Raw genomic sequence first — 20,024 nt, forward strand, 5'->3', positions numbered from 1 at the left:
TGATGTGATCTGTTTTGTCTTCTGCTTCTTGCTTACTTACACTTATTCCCCTCGGGTGTCCTTATTATGATGCACACTGGCGGCGGCTTGTTTTGGTTCTTTATCATAATTTATTCATTTCATTTCTTTTGGATTCAATTCAAGAACCTAAGATTGGGTGCATACAGAGGTGTTGTCCGTCTGGTTTAACCTTTTCTCATTCATCTATTTCTGATTGATTGATTGATTGATTAGTTGAAGACTGCCTTTATTCCGTATGTCATATACACTAGGTATGCATATACGTCAAGATGGATGGAGAAAAGCGAAAAAGAAAAAAAACAACAGAGGAAGTCAAAATAAACTACTCTTCACCTCATCACCCCCATACCGCTGGCCCAACCCTACCCGCTGATCCTGTTCCGCTTGGCTCGTCCTTCGGGAGAAGAAAAAGCAATAACTACTAGGGTTAGGGGGGTATGTTGCCGTAGGTAGGGTCTTGGTATAGTAAAAAGGGGTGGTGTAGCGTGGGGGTCGCGTGTTCTCTTTCTAAGTTTTCACTTTCTCGTTTGCTCTATTCTGTGACGATTGAGTATAACGGTAGTCTTGTTCAGGGGTTCATTTATGTTTTTAACCTTCCAGATGCGATGAGTACCGAGATGGATGGGTAAATATCGGGGATTGAGGTCTAGTCGTACTTTAGATAGCGGCTGTAGGTAGGTAGGTAGGTAGGTAGGTAGATGACTGAAGTTGAATACGACCACACCAAATGCGAAGACTTGAATTCGATAGCATGTTTCTCGAATCGATAGAGTGAAACCAGTGTAACCTACCTACACATAGACAGACAGCAATGACGACGATGATCCGTCGACTCGCAACGGGAGACTCCGCAGCAACGAACGACGCCCCTCCGATTGGCCCGTTCCCCCTCTTAGTCAGGAACTGCTGGGAAAACGGGACGCTGATTGCGATGGTCCGTCTCACGGGGGGTTTTAGCATTTAGAATTTTCTAGTTGGTCTGTTTCCCTCTTCTTTCCTTCTCCTTCACTCGGTTTCTCTTGGAAAAGCTCTGCTTCCTTTTTTCTATCTCTTACCTCCTGCAAAGTTCGCGCTTTTGATCGCTGAGCTTTCTCCCTTCTCCTTCCTCCTCCTCTTCCCGCTTTTACGTTCTTCGATACCCCGTCTTTTTTTGGCCGACGTGTTTGCGACGTCATAGTTTTTTACTTTTATTTTTTTATTTCGGCGATTTTTTACTTTCCATTTTCGTGACCATGGCTGAAAACATCGAGGATCTTGTTCTCCCGGACATTCCCAAGGAGCTCGCTCAGCAGTTTAATCTGCTGGAGCAGAAGTTCGCTCGCGCCGAGGTTGACCAGAGTGAGTTTTCCCCTAGCTACCTTATTCTGTCGATTTCCTGCTCGGGCGCATGGTCGCAGAGTTTCTTAGGTCTTTTAGGAAGATCTTTGGATGCGCGAGACAGTCATTCCATCGTTTGATTATATCCTAGAGCCGTGCTAATTTACTAGTCCGCAATGGCGTCACTCGATTCCGCCCCCTGCTCAAGGAGCGCGACGAGGCCATCGCAAAGTCCGCCCTGAAGGATAGCTTCTGGATCCAAGTGTTCGCCAACTCGCCCCCCGATATCGACGAGTACGTCCTGGAGTCCGACGCCGCCGTGCTGGGCACCGCGCTGAAGAACGTGCTTGTGGAGCGCTTCGAGGTCGACGACAAGGGCCAGGGCGAGCCCCGCAGCTTCCGCCTGACCCTCGAGTTCCGCACCGCCGACAACGACCACTTCGAGAACGAGAAGCTGGTGAAGGAGTTCCACTGGCGCAAGCAGATCACGCGCTCCCCCTCGGGCAAGAAGCGCACCTGGGAGGGCCTCGTCTCCGAGCCCGTGCGCATCAACTGGAAGCCCGGCAAGGATCTGACCAAGGGCCTGCTCGACGCCGCCTGCGACCTCGCCGACGCCGAGAAGAAGAGCAAGGGCGATCGCAAGGACCTGCCCGAGTTCGCCAAGCTGCAGAGCAAGATCGAGGAGGCCGCCGAGGCCAACAACGAGGAGGGCAAGGATGCCGACGACGATGACTTCTCCCTGGGCCAGCTGAGCCCCGCCGGAACGAGCTTCTTCTCGCTCTTCGGATACCGCGGCCGCACCGTTTCCGCCGAGGAGTCCCAGGCTGCCACCAAGGAGGACGACGAGCGATTCGAGAAGCTGCTCAAGGGAGAGCAGGTCGATGAGGAGAACGACGACGAGGAGGATGACGAGGATGACGAGGACATCGATGAGGCCATTGAGATCTTCCCCGATGGCGATGAGCTCGCCATCGCCCTGGCCGAGGATCTTTACACTCACGCCTTCAAGTACTTCGGTTAGTATTTCGATCCCAGTTATTTCATACTGAATGCTGACAGAATAAATAGGCTCGTCCGCCGACGAGGACCCCAGTGAGCTTATGGACGGAAGCGACGATGAGAGTGATGAAGAGGGCGAGGAGGAGAGGCCCCGCAAGAAGACCAAGGTCTAAACGGTCGGAGTGTTTGGATATCTCCAAAGAACCCCGAGGCCGATATTTCCGTACCGATGTAATTTATTTTCAGATCTCTTCATAACGCAATGAGCAAAATCAAAAGGAGAATCAGGACGAAGATGAGCAAAGCGATGCAGAATGATGACATCGTATCTGAATCAAGTCAGTGGACACCATAGATATAAGCAACCAATGTAATCGGGAATGCACCTACCTTCGTTCTTCCTCACAATATATTTGATTTTCGACATGCCACTCTGGAGCTTGCCGCCCACCCGATCGGCCAACGTATCGACTTCTCCTATCATCACCGCTTGTTCTTCCAACTCCCTACCCATATCATTGGCTTGTTGTCGAAGATTGCCGACCGTCCGGAACACCCCGTCGAGCTGCTCATCCTGCTCGTGCATGAGCTCCGTCTGCCGTTGCTGTTCCATCGCCGCATAGTAATCCTCCCCTCGATCCTCCGCCGAGGGGGACAGGGCGTTATCGAACTCCGCCGGGTTCGGAAGCCCCGAGGCATTGGGACTACTGGCCGCCGCCGAGCTAGTGACGGCGCGCTGCAGCTCCTGTCTCATCTTCTCGATCTCGGCCCCGACATCGTCGACGAGCTTGCGTCGGCGCTGGACCTCTTCTAGTTCCAGGCCATAGCGGTACGGGTCTTGCTCGATGGCCCGGACACTCTCGACCAGGTCGTCCAGGTCCGCGCTGAGATCGGTCAACGTGGTCTCGAGCTCGGATCGAGACTGCTGGAGTTCGGGGTTCGACGGCGACTTGGCAAGGGAGCGGATGCGGAGGTAGGAGGAGAAAAGAGGGCGTGATGTCTGCAGCGTCGAGAGAACGTCTCTGGATGGGGAACGAAGCGTCAGCCAACAGCTGGCCAAAAGGGGGCGGGTGAGGGATCCGACTCACGCTTGGACTTGGAGAAAGGGGTCTGCGTGATCCATCTTGGTGGTAGGGTGTAGTGGAATATGAAAGTCTTCTAGGCTGGCCTCTTCAAGGTCCGAGATGATGGTATCAGATGGCCCAAAGCACAAGTATGCATGGTGATGGAGCGGATCAGGACGCGGAGTTGACCCGAGACGGTCATTGGGCGGTGGAGAAGGCGGTGAGTGGATCAGCTGCGAGACATCTCGAGGACTTGAATGCAGCCTCGCAGAAACTAAATCGCTCTTGCGTTTGTATATCTCAATATTGGTCCATTGGTCAATCTAAAAATTCTATTCTTTCCTGTCCCTAGATACTCATATGACCCTCACCATATACATCAGATTATTATGTTGAAGTAGCCCATAGCGAAAGCACGGTGTAAGCCAACATGGCGTTGGCTCCACATCTCCTTGAGATAACGCTCTGCTGCGCGGTTGAAGTCTCGTCCGTGGGCATCGATCAACGTTGGCTTCACGCTCCAGCTTCGAACCCGTCTCTTGCAGTCGCAGCCATGGCATCCCAAGTCTGGCACATCCTTCCAGGCTTTCCAGTACTCGTCCAGGGGGTCAGAAAAGTAGCATTGCCTGACACCGCAATCAGGCGAGTCCGGTTTGAACGTGCAGCAATCATCCTGAGGGCCGAGGAATAGCTTCTCCAGAGACCGGGGCGATTGCTTCAACAGAAACCACGAGATTACACTAAACTCGTTATTGGTGTCTCGATGGTAGTCCTTGGGGCCATGCCGCAGGAGCATGCGCTCCATTAGTTCCCGCAGCATTCGGACAGTGGCATGGAAATCAATTTGCGTCTGTTCGTCGAGGTATCCCCTGAGTTCCAGCCGCCTTCTGCCGATGTCGGCCTCTTTATATCCATATTTCAAGACCTTTTGAACGTGGCTGACATAGCTTTCCAATGGTATGGCTTTTCGCGTGTGTGGCGGCAAGTGATGATACTCGTCCAGCATGTTGGTGAGCACCATTAGTCTTCCAGTGATGGCTGGATTCGAAGTCCTTCGCTGTTTCACCTTCTTCGGACTGTGGGCGAGATCCGCCATGTGAAAAAAGACATAGAGGCCGCGTTCCAACCGTTGGGCAAGTTGAAGTTCAGCTTTGAGGTTCATTATTGATGTTTCGTCGTCCGAGAAAGAACCCCACACGGAGGGCACAATATGGTGGGCAAGCGTTTTCGCGATGTCCTGGCGCTCAATGAATCTTTGAATGGTGTGCACCGTAATGGCATTTTGTCCCCCGGTCCACGGATTCAAGGTAAGAATTGGGTCAAACATAACGATGTCATGGGAACGCATGAAATATCCACAGATGTGGTGCTCAAGGCTTTTGATGACTTCATAGGTGCTCTTGTTCACAAGACAGAGGTTCAGAATAGTATCGATATCAGAGTTGATGATGATTTGAAAGAGTATATCATCGATCAGGCCAAAGGGCAAGACCCTCGGCTTACTGGCGGTCAATATCTGGAAAATGCATCACGGTCAGCCTTGATCCTCGATATTTACATTCAGGAGCAGAGTAAAAAGCTTAACTCCACGGTCTTTACTCACCATGATTGAAAATAGTTAGTTCTTGGGTTATGATCCTGATGGGAAATCCAATGTGACATGGCCCATTTAATACTCCGCGAACCGCCCTCAGACTCAGCCTTCCTTATCAGCAAGGGGGCGAGATTTGTTGCTTGAATGTAGTCAAATCGCAGACGGTGTGACGCGTTGGTCGATAAGCGGCTGAGCCCTTGGGTATGATGTATGTCGAAGGGCTGGAGCATGCAGGATGCAGGATGCACCCAAGTTGTGGTTCGCCGATGGAAAGCTGACGGGTCACTCGGAGTGAATATAAATACGTGGTATCCCTCTCGGGCAGAATTGGGCATTTGAGTCTTGAAGAATCCAGTCAGGTCCAGGGAGCCCCGAAAAGAATCCGGTTTGAGAGACTATGCGTTGTCAACATCGCTTCTGTCACATTCTATATATGCAGCATCACCGGAGAAACTGGTCGAGGAGCTGGGGTCTGTCATACGACAGCCCAGTCCCCTACAGCAGCCATGATTGCGAACCAGTAGCAATCATCCGCCACTATTTTGCATCGGGTGTCAATAGTTTGTTGCACTGACAGCTTAGGGCCGTGATGATAGTCGGGGCCTCCAAACAGGTTAGCAACGTCATAGTCAAATGAGGAACTGATGTAGGGGGTGATTGTGGACAGGTCGACTGTCGAGACTCGAGGCGTGCTCGATAGTGCGTAACCACAGCCCCCTAGAGCGACATGAAGAGCATCCGAAGAAGACCAACGATCGACCTCCACATTCCCCGTAATTTCGGTGGAGCGCCTAAACCCAATTCGTCTTTTCCCCTCCTCGTTTTCTTTTTTCTTTTTTTCTTCTTTTGCGACACCAAAAATTTCCAGACCCTCCGAAGACCCCACGATGCTGGATTGACGTCTCTGATTTTCCTTCTCCTTTCGTTTTTGGGTTTCTCCTTTCGTTTTCTCTCTTTTTCTGTTCCCCCATTTACTACGCCAATCATATGATACCCCATTCATAGCGCAATTCCCAGTCTCCGCTACGCCATGCCACGACCCAATCCTCTTCCACTCTCCGACGAGTGGACTGACCCCGATGCCTACGTCGATGCCCTTCTGTCGTTTGCCACCTCGTCAGACATGTTCCGACATCTCTGCGGGGGAGTGCATATCCTCGATTTCTTGACGCGCGAGCCGGACCTGTACACTTCGCTTTTGCCCGAATCATGGCGTTTATTCTTCGATAAGCACGATGTCCAGGATCTCATCGACTTGGTTCTGCGGGAGGATCTACCGGCACTACTCGAGAAGAGTCGGAAGGCGGCCGCAGGCGAAGAAGAGCACAATGACTGGAGAGGCGCTGCTCTCCCTCCGATCGATTTTCTCGAATACATTTATCAGATTCGACGACTGAGTCTTGGGAGAGACTTTCACCCCCCGCAGCCTGGGAATCCGTCCATCCCGCGACGGATTGCGGTGGGAATGAAGACGAAGAAATACCACGAGGTGGCGCATTTCTCGCGATACGTGGATTCCTTGTGCGCCGACGTGGACAAGCAGCGCGGCGATAAGCTCACACACGTTGTGGATTTTGGGTCGGGTCAGAGTTACCTGGGGCGCACGCTGGCGAGCCCTCCGTATAATAGGCACATTGTTGCCATTGAGCGCAAGCATCAGTTCATCAATGGTGCGAAGGATATGGATATTCACGCGCAATTGGCGGAGAAGAAAAAGGTGCGCATGTATAACGCGAAAGCGGACAAGTGCAAGAAATGCGAGGATCCTGAGGCACCTGAGGCGGCGGAACCGGATGTTCCCTCTCAACAGTCTGGGGCGGTGGAATCTGTGCCCAGCGAGGAGCCTGCCGAGAATGGCGAGGAAGTCTCCATGGTCAATGTTTTCCGTGATATCAGTCTCACGCCCGGGGAGATCGGGTTCGCTCCTCTCCATAACGATCCCAATGAAAAATTGGCGAAGAAGAGGGAGAAGGAGAGTGCAAGCGCTGGCCAACCAAGGGGTGTTATGGACTACATCGAGCACGAAATTAAGGATGGATACCTCGAGCCTATCATCAAGGACGTGATTGAGGCTCCGTCAGCTGGATCCACGGGGAACTCGAGCTCGGTTGATACGATTGACAAGAATGATGACGACAAGCCTTCGGATGCCAAGGTCATGGTCATTTCGTTGCATTCTTGTGGCAACCTGCTTCACCATGGCGTGCGATCTTTAGTCGTGAACCCGTCAGTGAAAGCAGTCGCCATGATCGGTTGCTGTTACAATTTGGTTACCGAGCGACTCGGACCTGCGACCTATAAACTTCCCATCCTCCGTTCCATGCACCCCCGTCTGACGAAGGATGCCGTTGCATACGACCCGCACGGTTTCCCCATGTCTAAGCGGCTGGAGGATTTTGAGCACGACAGTGGCGTCGGCGTCAAGTTGAACATTACTGCACGGTCGATGTCTCTACAGGCTCCGTACAACTGGGGCAGGGAAGACAGCGAGAACTTCTTCACACGCCACTTTTACCGGACACTTTTGCAGCGCATTCTGGTAGACCGCAAGATTGTGGAGAAGCCAGAAACACCAGAGGATCTCTACGGAGCAGATGAACCTTCTGAAACCAAAGCAGGAAACCCCCTCATTGTAGGATCCCTGCGCAAGGCGGCCTTCACCTCGTTCTCAGCGTACGCCCGCGCCGCGACGGCGAAACTGGGACGGGACCCGCACTCCGGCGAAAAGGTCAGGGCCGGAATGGCCGATCTCACTGACGAGGAACTGGCCCGCTATGTGGAGCAGTATTGGCACGCGAAGAAGAACCTCAGCGTGGTCTGGACCCTGATGGCATACAGCTCCGCGTTGGTGGAAGCCATCATCGTTGTCGATCGCTGGCAATTCCTGCGCGAGTACGATTGTGTCCAAGACTGCTGGGTCGAGCCTGTATTTGATTACAGCGAAAGCCCACGGAACCTGGCTATTATCGGTGTCAAGAAATGATTGATCCGCATGTGCAGAGATGTCTGAGGGCATTGGTGAATCTCCTGGATGGATGCATGTATGACTTGATGACGACACGGACACTCGGAGACGAAAATACGCGATAGAATAGACATAGATGAATGCAAATAGATGATTTCAATCATAGTACGATTTCAATTAAAGTGGTTGTGAAGTGAGTCATTGTCGATCATGCGCCTGCCATAGAGAACAGAGTTGCCTAGACAGGGAGTCGGGAGTTGGTCTGAAATATCGTAAGAGCCCAAAGGACCCATAGACCTAATTTCCCCCGTTGCTTAGATTCTTGAATTATTCTTTAAGGGGGATTGCAGAGTCTCAGCGACTGGTGAAGTCACGGGCGGGCGGCCTGGCAAATCAATGCTGCCTGATTTCCTCGGAGTCCGCGGGTTCCGCCGCGCTTTCAACTACGCCTTCGACGCCCGTTGGACTGTCTTAGTCGACTTTGCGCCCATTGGCAACCTGAAAATTTATTACACACACCAACCCCTGCCTTCGTGCTTTGTGATATCCAACCGGCATGGAGCCCGAGGGACCCGAGAGCGACGGAAAGGAGTCGCTGGGCAAACGTGCGGTGAGATTAATACTCCATCAGCTGTGGTTCTGCGACGTCCATGTGCATACTAACGGTGCATAGTGTGATCAATGCCGTGCCAGAAAGGTATGCTACGCTTGGCGATGACCATTTCTCATCAAATCCATCATGGAACCGACCCTAATAGCGGGTCTTTACCGACTAGATACGCTGCGACAAGCAGTCGCCATGCTCAAACTGCCGCAGCTCTCAGATCTCCTGCCGGTCCACCGGAGCAGGACAGAAGTCTCGTGAGCCCCGTAGAAGAGTCCTGATTTCCAGTCAGTAGTATGTGGATGTTGTCCCTGTGTGCCGTTTTATCCACTTAGTGCATCCTGACCCTTCCTTTCCCTCCATCCAGTGAAAAGAAAATCGATCTCATCGAGGAACGCCTCGGGAGTATCGAGCAGGTTCTCCGCGAATTGAGGTCCAGCATTGGGTCCTCCAGCAAATCTCCCCCCGAGCCCTTTTACCATGCCACCCCAGTGTCCGGGCGCGCGACTCCTTCAACGGCTGAATTCCGATCCAACACCACCGCTGCGCTGGACCAGCACGAGGCCGATCCTGCATTCGAGGGTAACTCGTCTCTCGCTGCCCACTCCGCCTACGCGAGCAAGTTCCTGGAGTCGGCCGTTTCGCGCAGTGCTCTTCCAATGTATTCAACGCCGAAGATGGGTGCGGCGCTGTCGACGCTGAAGCAAATGGTCAATATGCAAGATAACCAGACCAATTCGTCTTCCCGGGAAGTTCGGTTTCCTAACCAGCGGGCTATGCCGACCTCTGGGTTGCGCGACCTGATCATGCCTCCTATCCAGAGTGTTCTGCCAGTATTGCGCAGGTTGAAAGGTATTGCCAATTTCTGAGAAAACGCCGAGCTCGAGGAAAACCTGTTAATGTTTCAATAGAGGACCCGCCAACCGCTTTACAAGGATTTTGTCCCTTTGTCCCACCCGACCGTCTGATTGAGAAATGCAAAGAGGTCTACTTCGCTACGGAAGAGTACTCGGACGCCACTTTCATTGTTGTCAATGGAGGCCTGTTCTATGTTTTCTCGGAGTATAGCTACACGGTCAAAGACGATGAAACCCGGGATAACTACCGGAAATACCTCAAACTCTGCCACGCCAACCTGGAAACGGCACTTGCCAACCTCAGTCTTCTCATGCCTGCGAGGATGGAGTCTGTCGAGGCACTGACATTAGGAGTGAGTTCATCTGCCTCTCACAAGCAGAATCGTGCTAATCAACCAGGCTGTTCATGCCATTGAAATTTCAAAACCATCCTTTGCTCTGACATTGACATCCACTGCGTCTCGCCTGTGTCAGACTCTAGGCTACCATCGGGCGTCATCCATGGAGAACGACAGTCCCAATGTCAAGGAACACAAGAACAGACTGTTCTGGTCAATCTACTGTATAGATAAGGCGCTCTCCTTACGCTTAGGGCGCGCCTCCACCATCCAGGACTACGACATTTCCTTGTCGTGGGCCGCGAGCTCGCCAAATGGCAAGGACCAGTTCGGTGACATTTACATACTGTGGATCCAGCTAGCAAGGATCCAGGGAAAGGTGTATGAGAAACTATACAGCCCTGCAGCCCTTTGTCGACCCGAGAGTGAGCGAGTGAGCTGTGCTCGCCAGCTAGCTTCAGACATGCAATGGAAGGTCATGGAGCCGTTCAAGGTGAGATCTGGAGGATAAGTGTACACCATTAAGATTTAGGGCTAACCTACATGTCAGCACCTGTTCAAAACGATCAGTAACATGAACATGGTGGAGGAGCTCTACATTCGATCCGACGAAGTGTGTCGCCTATCCGTGTTGACTCTCATATACCGAGCCATCCCACCTCCCCCCGACTCTCCCAGCACTTTTATCGATGAGTGCATCGAGACGGCTCGGACCGCACTCGAGAGACATCAGACTTGCACGGCGATGTTCCGAGAGGTGGATGAGTACTTGATGCGTTCTTACTTGCACTGGTAAGCTCCTATCTTGACATGAAACGGCATGCACCCACTAGCAGAGGCTGATCATCTCTTTTTATCTCTAGGACAATCCTCTACTCCCCATTCGTTCCCTTCATCGTGCTCTTCTGCCACATCATTGAAGTCTCCTCCTACGCAGATCTCGAACGCATCGAAGAATTCGTCGCCTCCCTCGAACCGAACTGTGCTTTATCGGAGGCGATCTCTAAAATGCACCGCCTCTGTCAGGTCTTGAGTACCGTGGCGAGATTATATCTGGAGGCCAAGTCCCAAGCGCAGACGCAGCAAGACCACTCTCTGGCCTCGGTGGGACAGGAGTTCGACTCGTATTTTACCGCACTTGGGTTGGCACCGGCGCCGACCGACGACGGTGAAATGCGCTGGACTGCTGGCGCTGCTGTCCCTGGCCCTTCCAACGCCGCAGCAGCAGCCACCGGTCCTTTGGCGGGCGAGATGGCCACCGAGATGAGAGGAATCGAAAGTCAGACGCTGCCAATGAACGTGCCGCAGACTACGCTGGGGAACTGGTTTTCCGGAAACCAGCATATGATGGGGTTGCTAGAGGAAGACTGGTCCCTGTTCGATTCACGGGCATGGCCGCAGCCCGAGATTTAATTGCGAGTGATTCCTACGGGCGCAGCTCTCACAGACTGCAACGCAGTGCCCTAAAAGCAAACCATCGATAATCATACCCTTACATACAAAATTGCAACCAACAAACCCATCCGACTAAATACACTTGCCCCCATCCACGATCATCTCCGTCCCATTCACAAAGCTCCCCTCGTCGCTCGCCAGGTACAGACACATGTTGGCGACATCGTCTGGATCCGTCAGCCTGCCCAGCGGCACGTTCCCAATAAACTTGTCCCTGTTCTCAGGGGTATCCGGCATGCCGGTGAACATGGAAAAGAGGGCCGTTCCCGACAGAAGCGGCGAGACGGTGTTGACGCGAATATTATGGGGACCATATTCGGCCGCCAGACCTTTCGTTGCCTGTTGCGCATCAGCCATCACCTGTCATATCCACACGTAGATCGAATCCCAGATCCGTCAGTGGAAAAGGAAAGGTATACACACATTCGACACCGCGCCCTTGGACGCGTTATACCACACCAACCCGGGTCTGGGCCTCGACGCGCCCGTCGACGACACATTGATCATGGACCCGCCCTGACCCTGCTCCATCAACCTCGGCATGAAGGCGTTCGTGCCCAGGAAGATGCTTTTGACGTTGACGTTGAAGACGCGCTCCCATTCCGCCTCAGTCACTTCCGCCGTGGGCTGTACCAGTCAGCCATCAACCAGCCCCCTACCACCAGGCCGTAAAGAAGAGCCGCACTCACCTTATTCCGATACGTCGTGCCCGCATTATTCACCAGGACATCGAGCCTGCCGAACTTCTCAAACGCCGTGTCCACGACGGCCTTCCAATCCTCGGCGCTCGTCACGTCCGTCGCCTGGAAGAGCAGATGGTCTGGGTCCTGCGCGGCGACCTTCTGGCCTCCGTCGGCGTTGATGTCGGCGATGATGACGCTGGCGCCTTCTTCACCGAAGCGGCGCGCGATGGCGGCGCCGAAGCCGGATCCGCCGCCTGTTATAGATGTTAGTGATCGATCTGGTGGGTTTATGTATAGTAAAGTATGTGATGTGATATTGAGAGGGAGAGTGTAAATGCCCGACGGAAAGAGGGGACAGAAAGAGGGGTACACGAACCCGTCACGATGGCGACTTTTCCATGGAGTCGAGAACCGGGGGAGAGGGGTTTGGTCATTGTGAGATGAGTTGCCACGGCAGGTGTATGATGTTTGTACGATTAAGCACCCAAAAGTCAGTGTCAACAGGAATAGAACGAGTATGGACCAGCAACGAACTGAAAAAGAAGAGAGTCTCCAATTATATATGCAAGGGATCAATCAGCCGCGGTTGATCGGTTGATCCGGGGTCGTGCGGAGAAGGAGAAGCGGAACGAAGACCGATGCTGATCTCGGAGGATATCCTGACAAGACTATTGGCATCCTGCCTTATTGCATCTATTGCATCAACAGCTCGTGCATTTCAATAGCTTGGATGTACATTCTGTAGTCTGTACACGTAGCATACAGTCTATCATGTAGATGAAGGTGCTTATATTGATGAAAAATTATCCATATCATCCGGCCTTCCCAATAAAAAGCAACATAAAGAATACCCCGAACACTCCCTCCAAACTCCTCCTACCCAGTAATTACCTACAGATTACTGCTCCCCCCTCTCACTCACCTCCGTCGACACATCCACCGTCTTCAAGATCCCCCCCGTCTCGACCTGGACCTGACACGCGTCCCCCAGCACCGTCGTCTCAAAGCGCGGCTGCCGCTGCACATCCTGCATGAGAATATCCTGATCGGAGTCCGTCTCTCTCAGTTTCAGCGGTCCCTTGAGCCGCGGGCTTCGACTGTCGTGGTCGCGATCGCGGCTGTGACTGCGGTGTTTCCCCATCCCCATCCCCAGACCCATGCCGAAGCTGAGCTCCTGCGCGGAGCTGTGCGTGGCGCCGGAGTTCGAGTATTCGTGGTAGATGTGTGTGACGAGGGCGGAGAGGGCGGGGAGACAGGCGCAGACGATGCCGATGGCGATTTCGGCGTTGCTGGGTTCGGTTAGAATCTGGCATAGAGGGTATTAGAGCCGGGGGAAACATACCCGCACATATTAACTCTCATGAAAGAGACCGTAGCGTCCTCAGCCTGCTCATTCACGACGATCAGAACCAGACGAATAATGCTCGACGCGCAGGCCAAGCCCCCCGCGCCCAGGATGCCCATGACGCGCATCTTCTTCTTCCACGGGAGTTGCAGACGCAGGGTCAGGGGCAGCGGCAGCAGAAGGATGATCATGTCGCTGACGACGCTGACGACGGCGTCGGCGAGGATGATGGAGGTCTGGTCGAGGCAGGAGCCGGGGGTGTCGGGGGCCCAGAACTTGGAGATGGGGTTGCAGATGCGGATCTTGACGATGACGGCGGGGATGTAGTAGGCCAGCATGACGGCGAGGAAGACGTAGATGAAGATGACGGACCTGTGGAAGGGCTTGAAGACGCGCGTCATGATCCAGAGGAGCGACACTTTGGTGAGGAATGCCGTCGGGCCGTACATCACCATCGTCACGTAGACGGTCTAAGGAGGTGAGTGCGGAACTATGGTGGAGGTCCATGGGCTGGATTCTAGGCTATAGGTACCTTTTGGAAGGGAATGCGATGGCTGATGGGTACATCGTAGATATGGAGGCCTCCGCCGTAATGGCCCACTACGTGGAATTAGCATCCACTGGTACCGTCTCGAAGGAGGACGCATACTGATGAGGGCAATAACCGAGTAGCAGATCCCCAGAAACTGCACGGATTAGCGAATGGCCAGAACATCCCAAAGCTCGACGGACATAAGCACCCAGACAAGTCCCTAGAGCAGAACAGTCAGCATGTCGCATGCCTTCGTACTCGCGCAGACGCACAATCTTCCTTCAAGAACCCCTTGAGCAGCGAAAGCCGGGTGTATGCACGCAGCGCAAAGAAGACCGTCATGGCGGCGATACAAAGCGACTGCGTGATGGTATTCCACGTTTGCACCGTTCGATCCACGTCGGCGTTGGGAGCCCCATCACGCCCCAGGGATCGCAGCGAAGCCATTATCATCATGATTTGCACATCCCCGGAAAGGCTCGCCCGGGGTCAGGACTGGCCGGGTTTAAGATAAGCGCAAGACATGGCGAGCCGTCAAGCACGAAGCGACGGTTTCCCACGAGAATATTCCTTCCATTTCATCGGGGACTATGGGATGCAGTTCGAGGATTTTGATGACCAATGGTGCAACTCTGGTGCAGCAGACTCGAGGCTTTCGAATTGGGAAGATCCATGACGAGGATCCCTGTTCAATAGAGATCAACGGCAGATGAAAGGAAAGAAAATGGCGCGAGGTACTATTGCTTGCAAATCCTGCGCCTTTGCAGCGGTTATTGACACAAACCAAACGCCCAGCTGGAGGCTGGCGAGACGACGCGAGGGCCAACTTGAGGATCGTTCACAGCGTCTTGGCTCCTGGTCTAGCGGATTGGCCTGAGCTGGCACTAAAATTATCGGAGTCCAGGGATTTCCTTTGTCCGGCAGCCGTTATGTATGCCGGGGTCAGGGGGTCAGACAGCACAGACTAATGGCGTGTGGCTTGATTGATTGATTGATCGAGTGATTGATCGAAGCCTTCTGAGAGGCGGATTCCACTTCCCGCCATCCGTCGGTCTAATTCAAGACCCTGGACTGACTAGTTCGGACGCATCTTCCTGGTTAATGCGCCTGATGGCCACCATTCAAAATCTGACAGAGCCATTCCGCCTAGAATGGCCAGAATTAGGGCGCTAAATGGCATACTATTGCGCCCAAGATCGGCCGTGGCACCTCGCAGGCTCACGGAAGACCTGGACTGCAGACCGTCACTCGACCAGTATATCAGGCGACTTGGCTGGTTTCACTTGGACGACAGGTCCAGTTGGCCCTCCGGAGTCCAGGAATCGACTCTATAGGCCTGCTAAAAGACCCGATGCACAGCGACGTGACGCAGCATTTATCCTTTTCTGTGGTGCCGATCTGAGATCAATCGGACACAGTCTGTTGCCTAGGACTTGCTTTTTCTGGTTTGAAACGGACTGAGAAAACAAAAATAAGAAATCTACTTATGGCCTGACTACGCTGCGACTAGAAAATGGCCATGATATTTGGCGGCGACGAGACTCCCCCGGGCATGTTCAAGGGCACCGACGCCACGAAGAACGTCCATCGCTGAAGTTCCTGACAGACTCGAGTCAGGGCTTCCAAATCAAATAGTTCGCCTGTTATTTGGAATATTAGTGACTTGTACGATCCGCTGCATTGGTCCTCCTTACCGATTGGCATTCCCCATCCAGCAAGCACATATTCGTGCAGGAATACATCCGACTGCGGAGGATAGACCTGTCATACGCTGATTTAGTCCGCGCCCATTGACTCAAAAACGGTCATTCGTACCTCCCAGCTGAGCGTGTCACTAGCGATGGCGGCAAACCCCGAATCCCAGAGCCATCGCAGCACGTCGGTGGTTGCTTCGACGCCTGCATGCTCGGGACTGGGATCCTGCGAGTACTTTTGCTTCTGCTGCGCGGTCATCACAGTATCCCACTCTTTGGTCACGCCGACCCGGACGAAGAGGATGTCGCCTCGCTGGAAGACGATGCCGGACTCCTCGGCAATTTCCAGGATGTCGGACAATCGGACTTGATGCGTCGAAAACGTGCTGTACTCGATTCCCTTTTTCTCCGCCCACGTTGCGTAGTCGATCAGCACTCCACGCCCTGTTTTGAATGTCAGCTTTGAGTTTGCGACACCTCAGATACAGCCGGGGGTTAGTGAGAGAGGGAAGCACCTGCGATTCCTTCGCGCGCCCAGTGCTGCATGCCTATGCGATCGTTGTGACGGTCATTGATCTCGTCGGCGGTCGTGCCTCCGTAGAAAACACGCTCAGGTTGACCCGGGACGGTCTGCGAGAAATGACGAAGGCCGTCCCATTGACTACTTTGCTCTATAGGCCTGTTAGGACACACCCCACTGAGTCGCAGATGCACTGTCAATGTGAGACCTACGGGGGTTCATGGTATAGATGTCATCAAAGGCGATGCCACCCAAGAGAGGCACGATTTTATGCTGACATGGCTGGCGATTCAGATTCGGAAAGTCCAACTTGGTCAAGTCCCAGCCCATGGTAACGCGACGACCAGTTCGAATCTCACTTGCGGCTGCCCTGGCCACGATTTCAGGGGTCAAAATCGCCAGCTTTCCCAGTCCTTCTTCGTAGCTGCCAGGGCTTCCAACCCACACCTGCTTCGGGTTTGGGAGCTCATCGAAAGGAAGGTCGAAGGGCGATTTGCCTGCCATTGTTGATGATAATATGGAATGTTGAATATACCTCCGTATAAGCAGAAGCTTTCCTACTCAAGTTTCCTATTTTAACGCCGGCCAGCTGCCCTTTCAACCGGCCCAATCGTGCGCAGATTCGGCGCCCGTCATCTCATCGCATCGGAGTCTCACCATCCACGAAGGAGGGGCGCCGAGAAGACGAGACCATTTGGCGCCCATCAGCATTAGAGTTTTGTCCAGAGAAGTCTCCGCAGTGTCGATGAATGGCGCCGGCAAATAAGGATGTGCTGGGGATGGGCCATGCATCTCTAGCGCACGCGGCACGGCATAGTACGCCATTGAGATAATAATGATCAGCACACTGCCTCCGGTGTCGTACAGAAGCGGACAAATAACCATGCGAGAGTCCATGGAACAGCGTCCGAAAGAGTCAATGACATCAGAAGACGAATATAGGATAATCATGGCGAAGAGCTTGGGAATGGCGCGGTTGAATTCACGAATGTTTGCATCGGAATGGCTTCATCAATACGAGTTCGGTTGCGATCAGCGAGAAATGCACTCGAAATGCAGTGAATGCAAATCCCATGCAATCAATCGAAGCTGCAACAAACCACCATCCAGCAGATTCCGATCTTTGCCGCAAGGGGCTTAACGCCGTGCCTCTATCCACAAGAACCAGCATTTCACTTTCTCGGCGTGAGTCTCGCCTATCATGACCTCGACCTCTGGCCCTCGACTCGGCTTCTCTCGGCCTCGTGCATGTTGGGACCAGGGTTTCTCTCGATAGCTGATTCCCCGTTTAATGTGTTGTCAGAAGTAGTGAGGAAGGGGAAATGAGCCCAGCCGGGAGTCTCCTGTCTTCTTATCGTATCGTGACATTTGGGAGCTGACGTAGTGGCTGACAATGGGGGTTGACCTTCCTACATCAACCAGCAGTCTGACCTGTGCTGTTCCTCTCCTGTTCTGAACATCGTCAACTCAAGTCATACACCCGATTCTCGGGTCCCAAGTGCGAGGCTTTGTCCAGACCTGACTCGTGCGTGGCGGACCGTACAGGGTTGCATCAATCCAATCTGGCTTTCTTTTCTTTTCTTTTTCTGCTGCTGCAAAATTCCTCTCACCAATTGGAGCTTTTCGTCTGCTGCTGCACGCGACAGCAATCAACTCAGGATGGGCAAGTTTGGGTCGCAGACTAGTACCTACAACAAGTTGGTGACCATATTCGTTGCCATTGGTTCCATGGTCAGTATTGCAACCCTGGACGATGCATACATCTAACGCGGCTTGGTTCCTGGACAGACGTATGGCTACTGCGCCTCCATCATCACAAGCACGATCGGCCAGCCAGGATGGTACTCTTACTTCGATCTCCCTGCAGATGATGAACCGGGGTACGCTTCGACCACAACCCCGGTCATCTCGACGGCCAACGGCGTGTTCAGCGCCGGAGGAGCCGTCGGCACGTTTTTCATAATGTGGTCCTGCGATTTCTTCGGCCGGAAGGTGAACATCCAGCTGGGTGCGTTTTTCTCCATGTTCGGAGGCGCCTTGCAGGGGGGCGCCAACTCTCTTGCGTATGTTCTTACATGCCCCTTCATCAAAGGTTCAGCAAGGAGGCTATCTAACGAGTCTTCAGCATGTTCCAGGCCGGGCGGTTTGTCTGCGGTCTGGGAATCGGCATCCTGGTGACTGTTTGTCCCATGTATCTCTCTGAAACATCCAGCGCCTTGCGTCGAGGCTGGCTTGTCGGCCATCATGCCATCTTTCTGGTCTTTGGCTACATGCTTGCGGGGTGGGTGGGCTATGCATGCTACTATTCCGACGCGACAATGGGCAGCTTCGGCTGGAGATTTCCGCTGTGCTTGCAATGTTTGCCCCCGTTAGTCTTGCTTCTCGGGTCGCCGTGGCTGCCTCGGTCTCCGCGGTGGTTGATCGCAAAGGGCAAGCATGAAGAGGCCAGACGGGTCCTGGAGAAGCTGCGCAAGTCCCCGGACGACCCGGATAATATGGTCGCCAAGGACGAATACTTCCAGACGGCGGAGCAGATCCACCTGGAAGCGAGGAAGCTGGCGGAGTATGGGAACGTGTGGAATGCCATCCTAAAGAAGAAATCGTATCGAAAGCGTATGGCCATTGGGTTTCTCACGCAATGGGGAGCAGAGTTTGGTGGTCCGTTGATTATCGTGGGTTACTCGATCCTACAGTTCGATTTCATAGCTAACATTGCCAGAATAACTACGCTGTGGTTCTGTACACCAACCTTGGAATGACGGGAAGCATGCCACTGCTTCTGAGCGCTCTTTGGCTGACAACCGCCGGTATGTCTTCGATGATAACATGCAGGAAGCTTTTGCTGACCACACCAGGTGTCATCTACAATCCACTGGGTGCTTGGCTGCATGACAAAGTCAACTCCCGCCGAGGCATGTACATCACGGGCTTTGTTGGAATTGTCATTAGCACATCATGTCTGGCCGCCATGACTGCCGAATATGCCGGCACTACAAACAAGGTCGGCAATGGGTTTGGGGTCTTCTTCATGTTTCTGTACTTGGCTTTCCAGGGGTACGTTATAACCAAACCTTCTAATTGCCATGCACTGACAGGATGTGTCACAGCACATGCTGCGACACCACGATGTATCTCTACGTCTCAGAGATTTTCCCTACCGAGATTCGGCCAATTGGCATGGGATTCTCGCTTTTTGGGCAGTTTGCTTGTGAGTAGCATCTCTCTGGTCTCAGTACGATTGGCTGACTCAAAAGCTACCCTGATTCTGCTACAAACGGCCCCCATGGGGTTCAACAATGTTGGTTGGAAGTTCTACCTAGTTATCATCTGCTGGTCAGCAGCGTTTATCCCGGGTAAGGAAGCAAACATGTTCCCTTTCCCAGCACCTTCTGACTCGTCCTAGTGATCTACTTCTTCTTCCCAGAGACTGCCCGATTGACGTTGGAGGAAATCGCGAAGAACTTCGGCGAAGAAGTCGCCGTGAATCTCACCGACGCAAGCGATGAAGAAAAGGCACGTATAGCAAGAGTCGCCATGAGGCCAGAAAGCCCTGATTTCACGGGATCGACTGGGGAAATCGAGATCGCAGGGCCAGTACAATCGGCATCTAGCTTGCCTGGAGAGGCTCGTCATTAACTAGGACATAGATGTGGTTCGTGAGTGTTAAAGTGGAATTGTGTTGTTGGGTTGGTGAGTTTATAATGGGGCTTGTGCCCTTATACGATCAACATTGGTAGCTCTTGAAGATATTAGACTTTATTTTTTGACTTCATCTTATGATGAGATCTAAGTATTCATGCCTGGATGACTGAGGCCACAAGGCTCCCATCCCTTTCTTCCCGCCAACTTCTTTTCTTCTCCAAAACACTTCCATCCTCTCAATCCTTCATCAAAACACAACTGCAGATCGGAGCAGAGTCTACCGCTATCCAACAGACCGGACCTCAGCGCCAGTGTTCTCCGTACTCCGACGATAAACGATGCAAATAGCCCCACAAAGCTTCTACCGGACGCAACAATATGGACCATGTTGACT

The 20,024-nt window shown here is 53.1% G+C and overlaps 9 protein-coding genes across 9 annotated transcripts; 4 read left to right on the forward strand and 5 right to left on the reverse strand.

The window, feature by feature from the left end:
• Positions 1-1,158: 1,158 nt before the first annotated feature.
• P170DRAFT_401736 (histone chaperone napB) lies at positions 1,159-2,359 on the forward strand (the record flags this gene model as incomplete). Its single annotated transcript, XM_024846386.1, has 2 exons — positions 1,159-1,359; positions 1,509-2,359. The coding sequence occupies exons 1-2, from the start codon at positions 1,254-1,256 to the stop codon at positions 2,357-2,359; spliced, it is 957 nt and encodes a 318-aa protein (XP_024707262.1). The 5' UTR covers positions 1,159-1,253.
• Positions 2,360-2,589: 230 nt separating this feature from the next.
• P170DRAFT_444065 (SNARE domain protein) lies at positions 2,590-4,749 on the reverse strand (the record flags this gene model as incomplete). Its single annotated transcript, XM_024850606.1, has 3 exons — positions 2,590-2,666; positions 2,728-3,357; positions 3,864-4,749. The coding sequence occupies 3 exons, from the start codon at positions 4,747-4,749 to the stop codon at positions 2,590-2,592; spliced, it is 1,593 nt and encodes a 530-aa protein (XP_024707263.1).
• Positions 4,750-5,870: 1,121 nt separating this feature from the next.
• Positions 5,871-8,100, forward strand: P170DRAFT_433866 (uncharacterized protein). Its single transcript, XM_024848592.1, has one exon. It carries the CDS (start codon positions 6,026-6,028, stop codon positions 7,976-7,978), a length of 1,953 nt encoding a protein of 650 aa, XP_024707264.1. The 5' UTR covers positions 5,871-6,025; the 3' UTR covers positions 7,979-8,100.
• Positions 8,101-8,306: 206 nt separating this feature from the next.
• Positions 8,307-11,552, forward strand: P170DRAFT_433867 (putative C6 transcription factor). The gene is made up of 8 exons (XM_024848593.1): positions 8,307-8,570; positions 8,634-8,657; positions 8,737-8,858; positions 8,932-9,416; positions 9,476-9,774; positions 9,821-10,252; positions 10,310-10,551; positions 10,623-11,552. Exons 1-8 carry the CDS (start codon positions 8,517-8,519, stop codon positions 11,170-11,172), a joined length of 2,208 nt encoding a protein of 735 aa, XP_024707265.1. The 5' UTR covers positions 8,307-8,516; the 3' UTR covers positions 11,173-11,552.
• Positions 11,163-12,518, reverse strand: P170DRAFT_401749 (SDR family oxidoreductase). Its single transcript, XM_024846387.1, has 4 exons — positions 12,274-12,518; positions 11,904-12,151; positions 11,638-11,841; positions 11,163-11,553 (listed from the first exon to the last, which is right to left on the reverse strand). The coding sequence occupies exons 1-4, from the start codon at positions 12,329-12,331 to the stop codon at positions 11,287-11,289; spliced, it is 777 nt and encodes a 258-aa protein (XP_024707266.1). The 5' UTR covers positions 12,332-12,518; the 3' UTR covers positions 11,163-11,286.
• A 72-nt stretch (positions 12,519-12,590) lies between these two features.
• P170DRAFT_462065 (putative integral membrane protein) lies at positions 12,591-14,653 on the reverse strand (the record flags this gene model as incomplete). Its single annotated transcript, XM_024852078.1, has 8 exons — positions 14,047-14,653; positions 13,975-13,994; positions 13,892-13,928; positions 13,775-13,842; positions 13,240-13,712; positions 12,820-13,186; positions 12,749-12,773; positions 12,591-12,643 (listed from the first exon to the last, which is right to left on the reverse strand). Exons 1-8 carry the CDS (start codon positions 14,228-14,230, stop codon positions 12,591-12,593), a joined length of 1,227 nt encoding a protein of 408 aa, XP_024707267.1. The 5' UTR covers positions 14,231-14,653.
• A 605-nt stretch (positions 14,654-15,258) lies between these two features.
• On the reverse strand, positions 15,259-16,598 carry P170DRAFT_433870 (uncharacterized protein). The gene is made up of 5 exons (XM_024848594.1): positions 16,201-16,598; positions 15,984-16,139; positions 15,590-15,912; positions 15,469-15,535; positions 15,259-15,414 (listed from the first exon to the last, which is right to left on the reverse strand). The coding sequence occupies exons 1-5, from the start codon at positions 16,490-16,492 to the stop codon at positions 15,281-15,283; spliced, it is 972 nt and encodes a 323-aa protein (XP_024707268.1). The 5' UTR covers positions 16,493-16,598; the 3' UTR covers positions 15,259-15,280.
• Positions 16,586-16,939, reverse strand: P170DRAFT_471886 (uncharacterized protein; the record flags this gene model as incomplete). The annotated part of the gene is made up of 1 exon (XM_024852879.1): positions 16,586-16,939. The coding sequence occupies one exon, from the start codon at positions 16,937-16,939 to the stop codon at positions 16,586-16,588; it is 354 nt and encodes a 117-aa protein (XP_024707269.1).
• A 708-nt stretch (positions 16,940-17,647) lies between these two features.
• P170DRAFT_506882 (putative MFS sugar transporter) lies at positions 17,648-19,624 on the forward strand (the record flags this gene model as incomplete). The annotated part of the gene is made up of 8 exons (XM_024854419.1): positions 17,648-17,719; positions 17,777-18,051; positions 18,114-18,660; positions 18,708-18,795; positions 18,844-19,042; positions 19,096-19,196; positions 19,243-19,341; positions 19,392-19,624. 8 exons carry the CDS (start codon positions 17,648-17,650, stop codon positions 19,622-19,624), a joined length of 1,614 nt encoding a protein of 537 aa, XP_024707270.1.
• Between the last annotated feature and the right edge of the window lie 400 nt (positions 19,625-20,024).

The sequence above is a fragment of the Aspergillus steynii genome, assembly GCF_002849105.1.
Source record: "Aspergillus steynii IBT 23096 chromosome Unknown P170scaffold_2, whole genome shotgun sequence".
NCBI classification, from domain to species: Eukaryota; Fungi; Ascomycota; class Eurotiomycetes; order Eurotiales; family Aspergillaceae; genus Aspergillus; species Aspergillus steynii.

What these genes read in the sequence shown, in the direction of transcription:
- P170DRAFT_401749 (XM_024846387.1), bottom strand. Translation starts at nt 12,331, where the DNA reads ATGACCAAACCCCTCTCCCCCGGTTCTCGACTCCATGGAAAAGTCGCC. An exon ending in AAAAGTCGCCATCGTGACGG is followed by an intron (nt 12,152 to 12,273) that starts GTTCGTGTACCC and finishes CATCTATAACAG; the next exon opens with GCGGCGGATCCGGCTTCGGC. An exon ending in GCACGACGTATCGGAATAAG is followed by an intron (nt 11,842 to 11,903) that starts GTGAGTGCGGCT and finishes TGACTGGTACAG; the next exon opens with CCCACGGCGGAAGTGACTGA.
- P170DRAFT_433867 (XM_024848593.1), top strand. Translation starts at nt 8,517, where the DNA reads ATGGAGCCCGAGGGACCCGAGAGCGACGGAAAGGAGTCGCTGGGCAAA. An exon ending in AGTCGCTGGGCAAACGTGCG is followed by an intron (nt 8,571 to 8,633) that starts GTGAGATTAATA and finishes AACGGTGCATAG; the next exon opens with TGTGATCAATGCCGTGCCAG. An exon ending in TCGAGGCACTGACATTAGGA is followed by an intron (nt 9,775 to 9,820) that starts GTGAGTTCATCT and finishes CTAATCAACCAG; the next exon opens with GCTGTTCATGCCATTGAAAT.
- P170DRAFT_433870 (XM_024848594.1), bottom strand. Translation starts at nt 16,492, where the DNA reads ATGGCAGGCAAATCGCCCTTCGACCTTCCTTTCGATGAGCTCCCAAAC. An exon ending in GTGACACGCTCAGCTGGGAG is followed by an intron (nt 15,536 to 15,589) that starts GTACGAATGACC and finishes AGCGTATGACAG; the next exon opens with GTCTATCCTCCGCAGTCGGA. An exon ending in TGGATGGGGAATGCCAATCG is followed by an intron (nt 15,415 to 15,468) that starts GTAAGGAGGACC and finishes TCCAAATAACAG; the next exon opens with GCGAACTATTTGATTTGGAA.
- P170DRAFT_433866 (XM_024848592.1), top strand. Translation starts at nt 6,026, where the DNA reads ATGCCACGACCCAATCCTCTTCCACTCTCCGACGAGTGGACTGACCCC.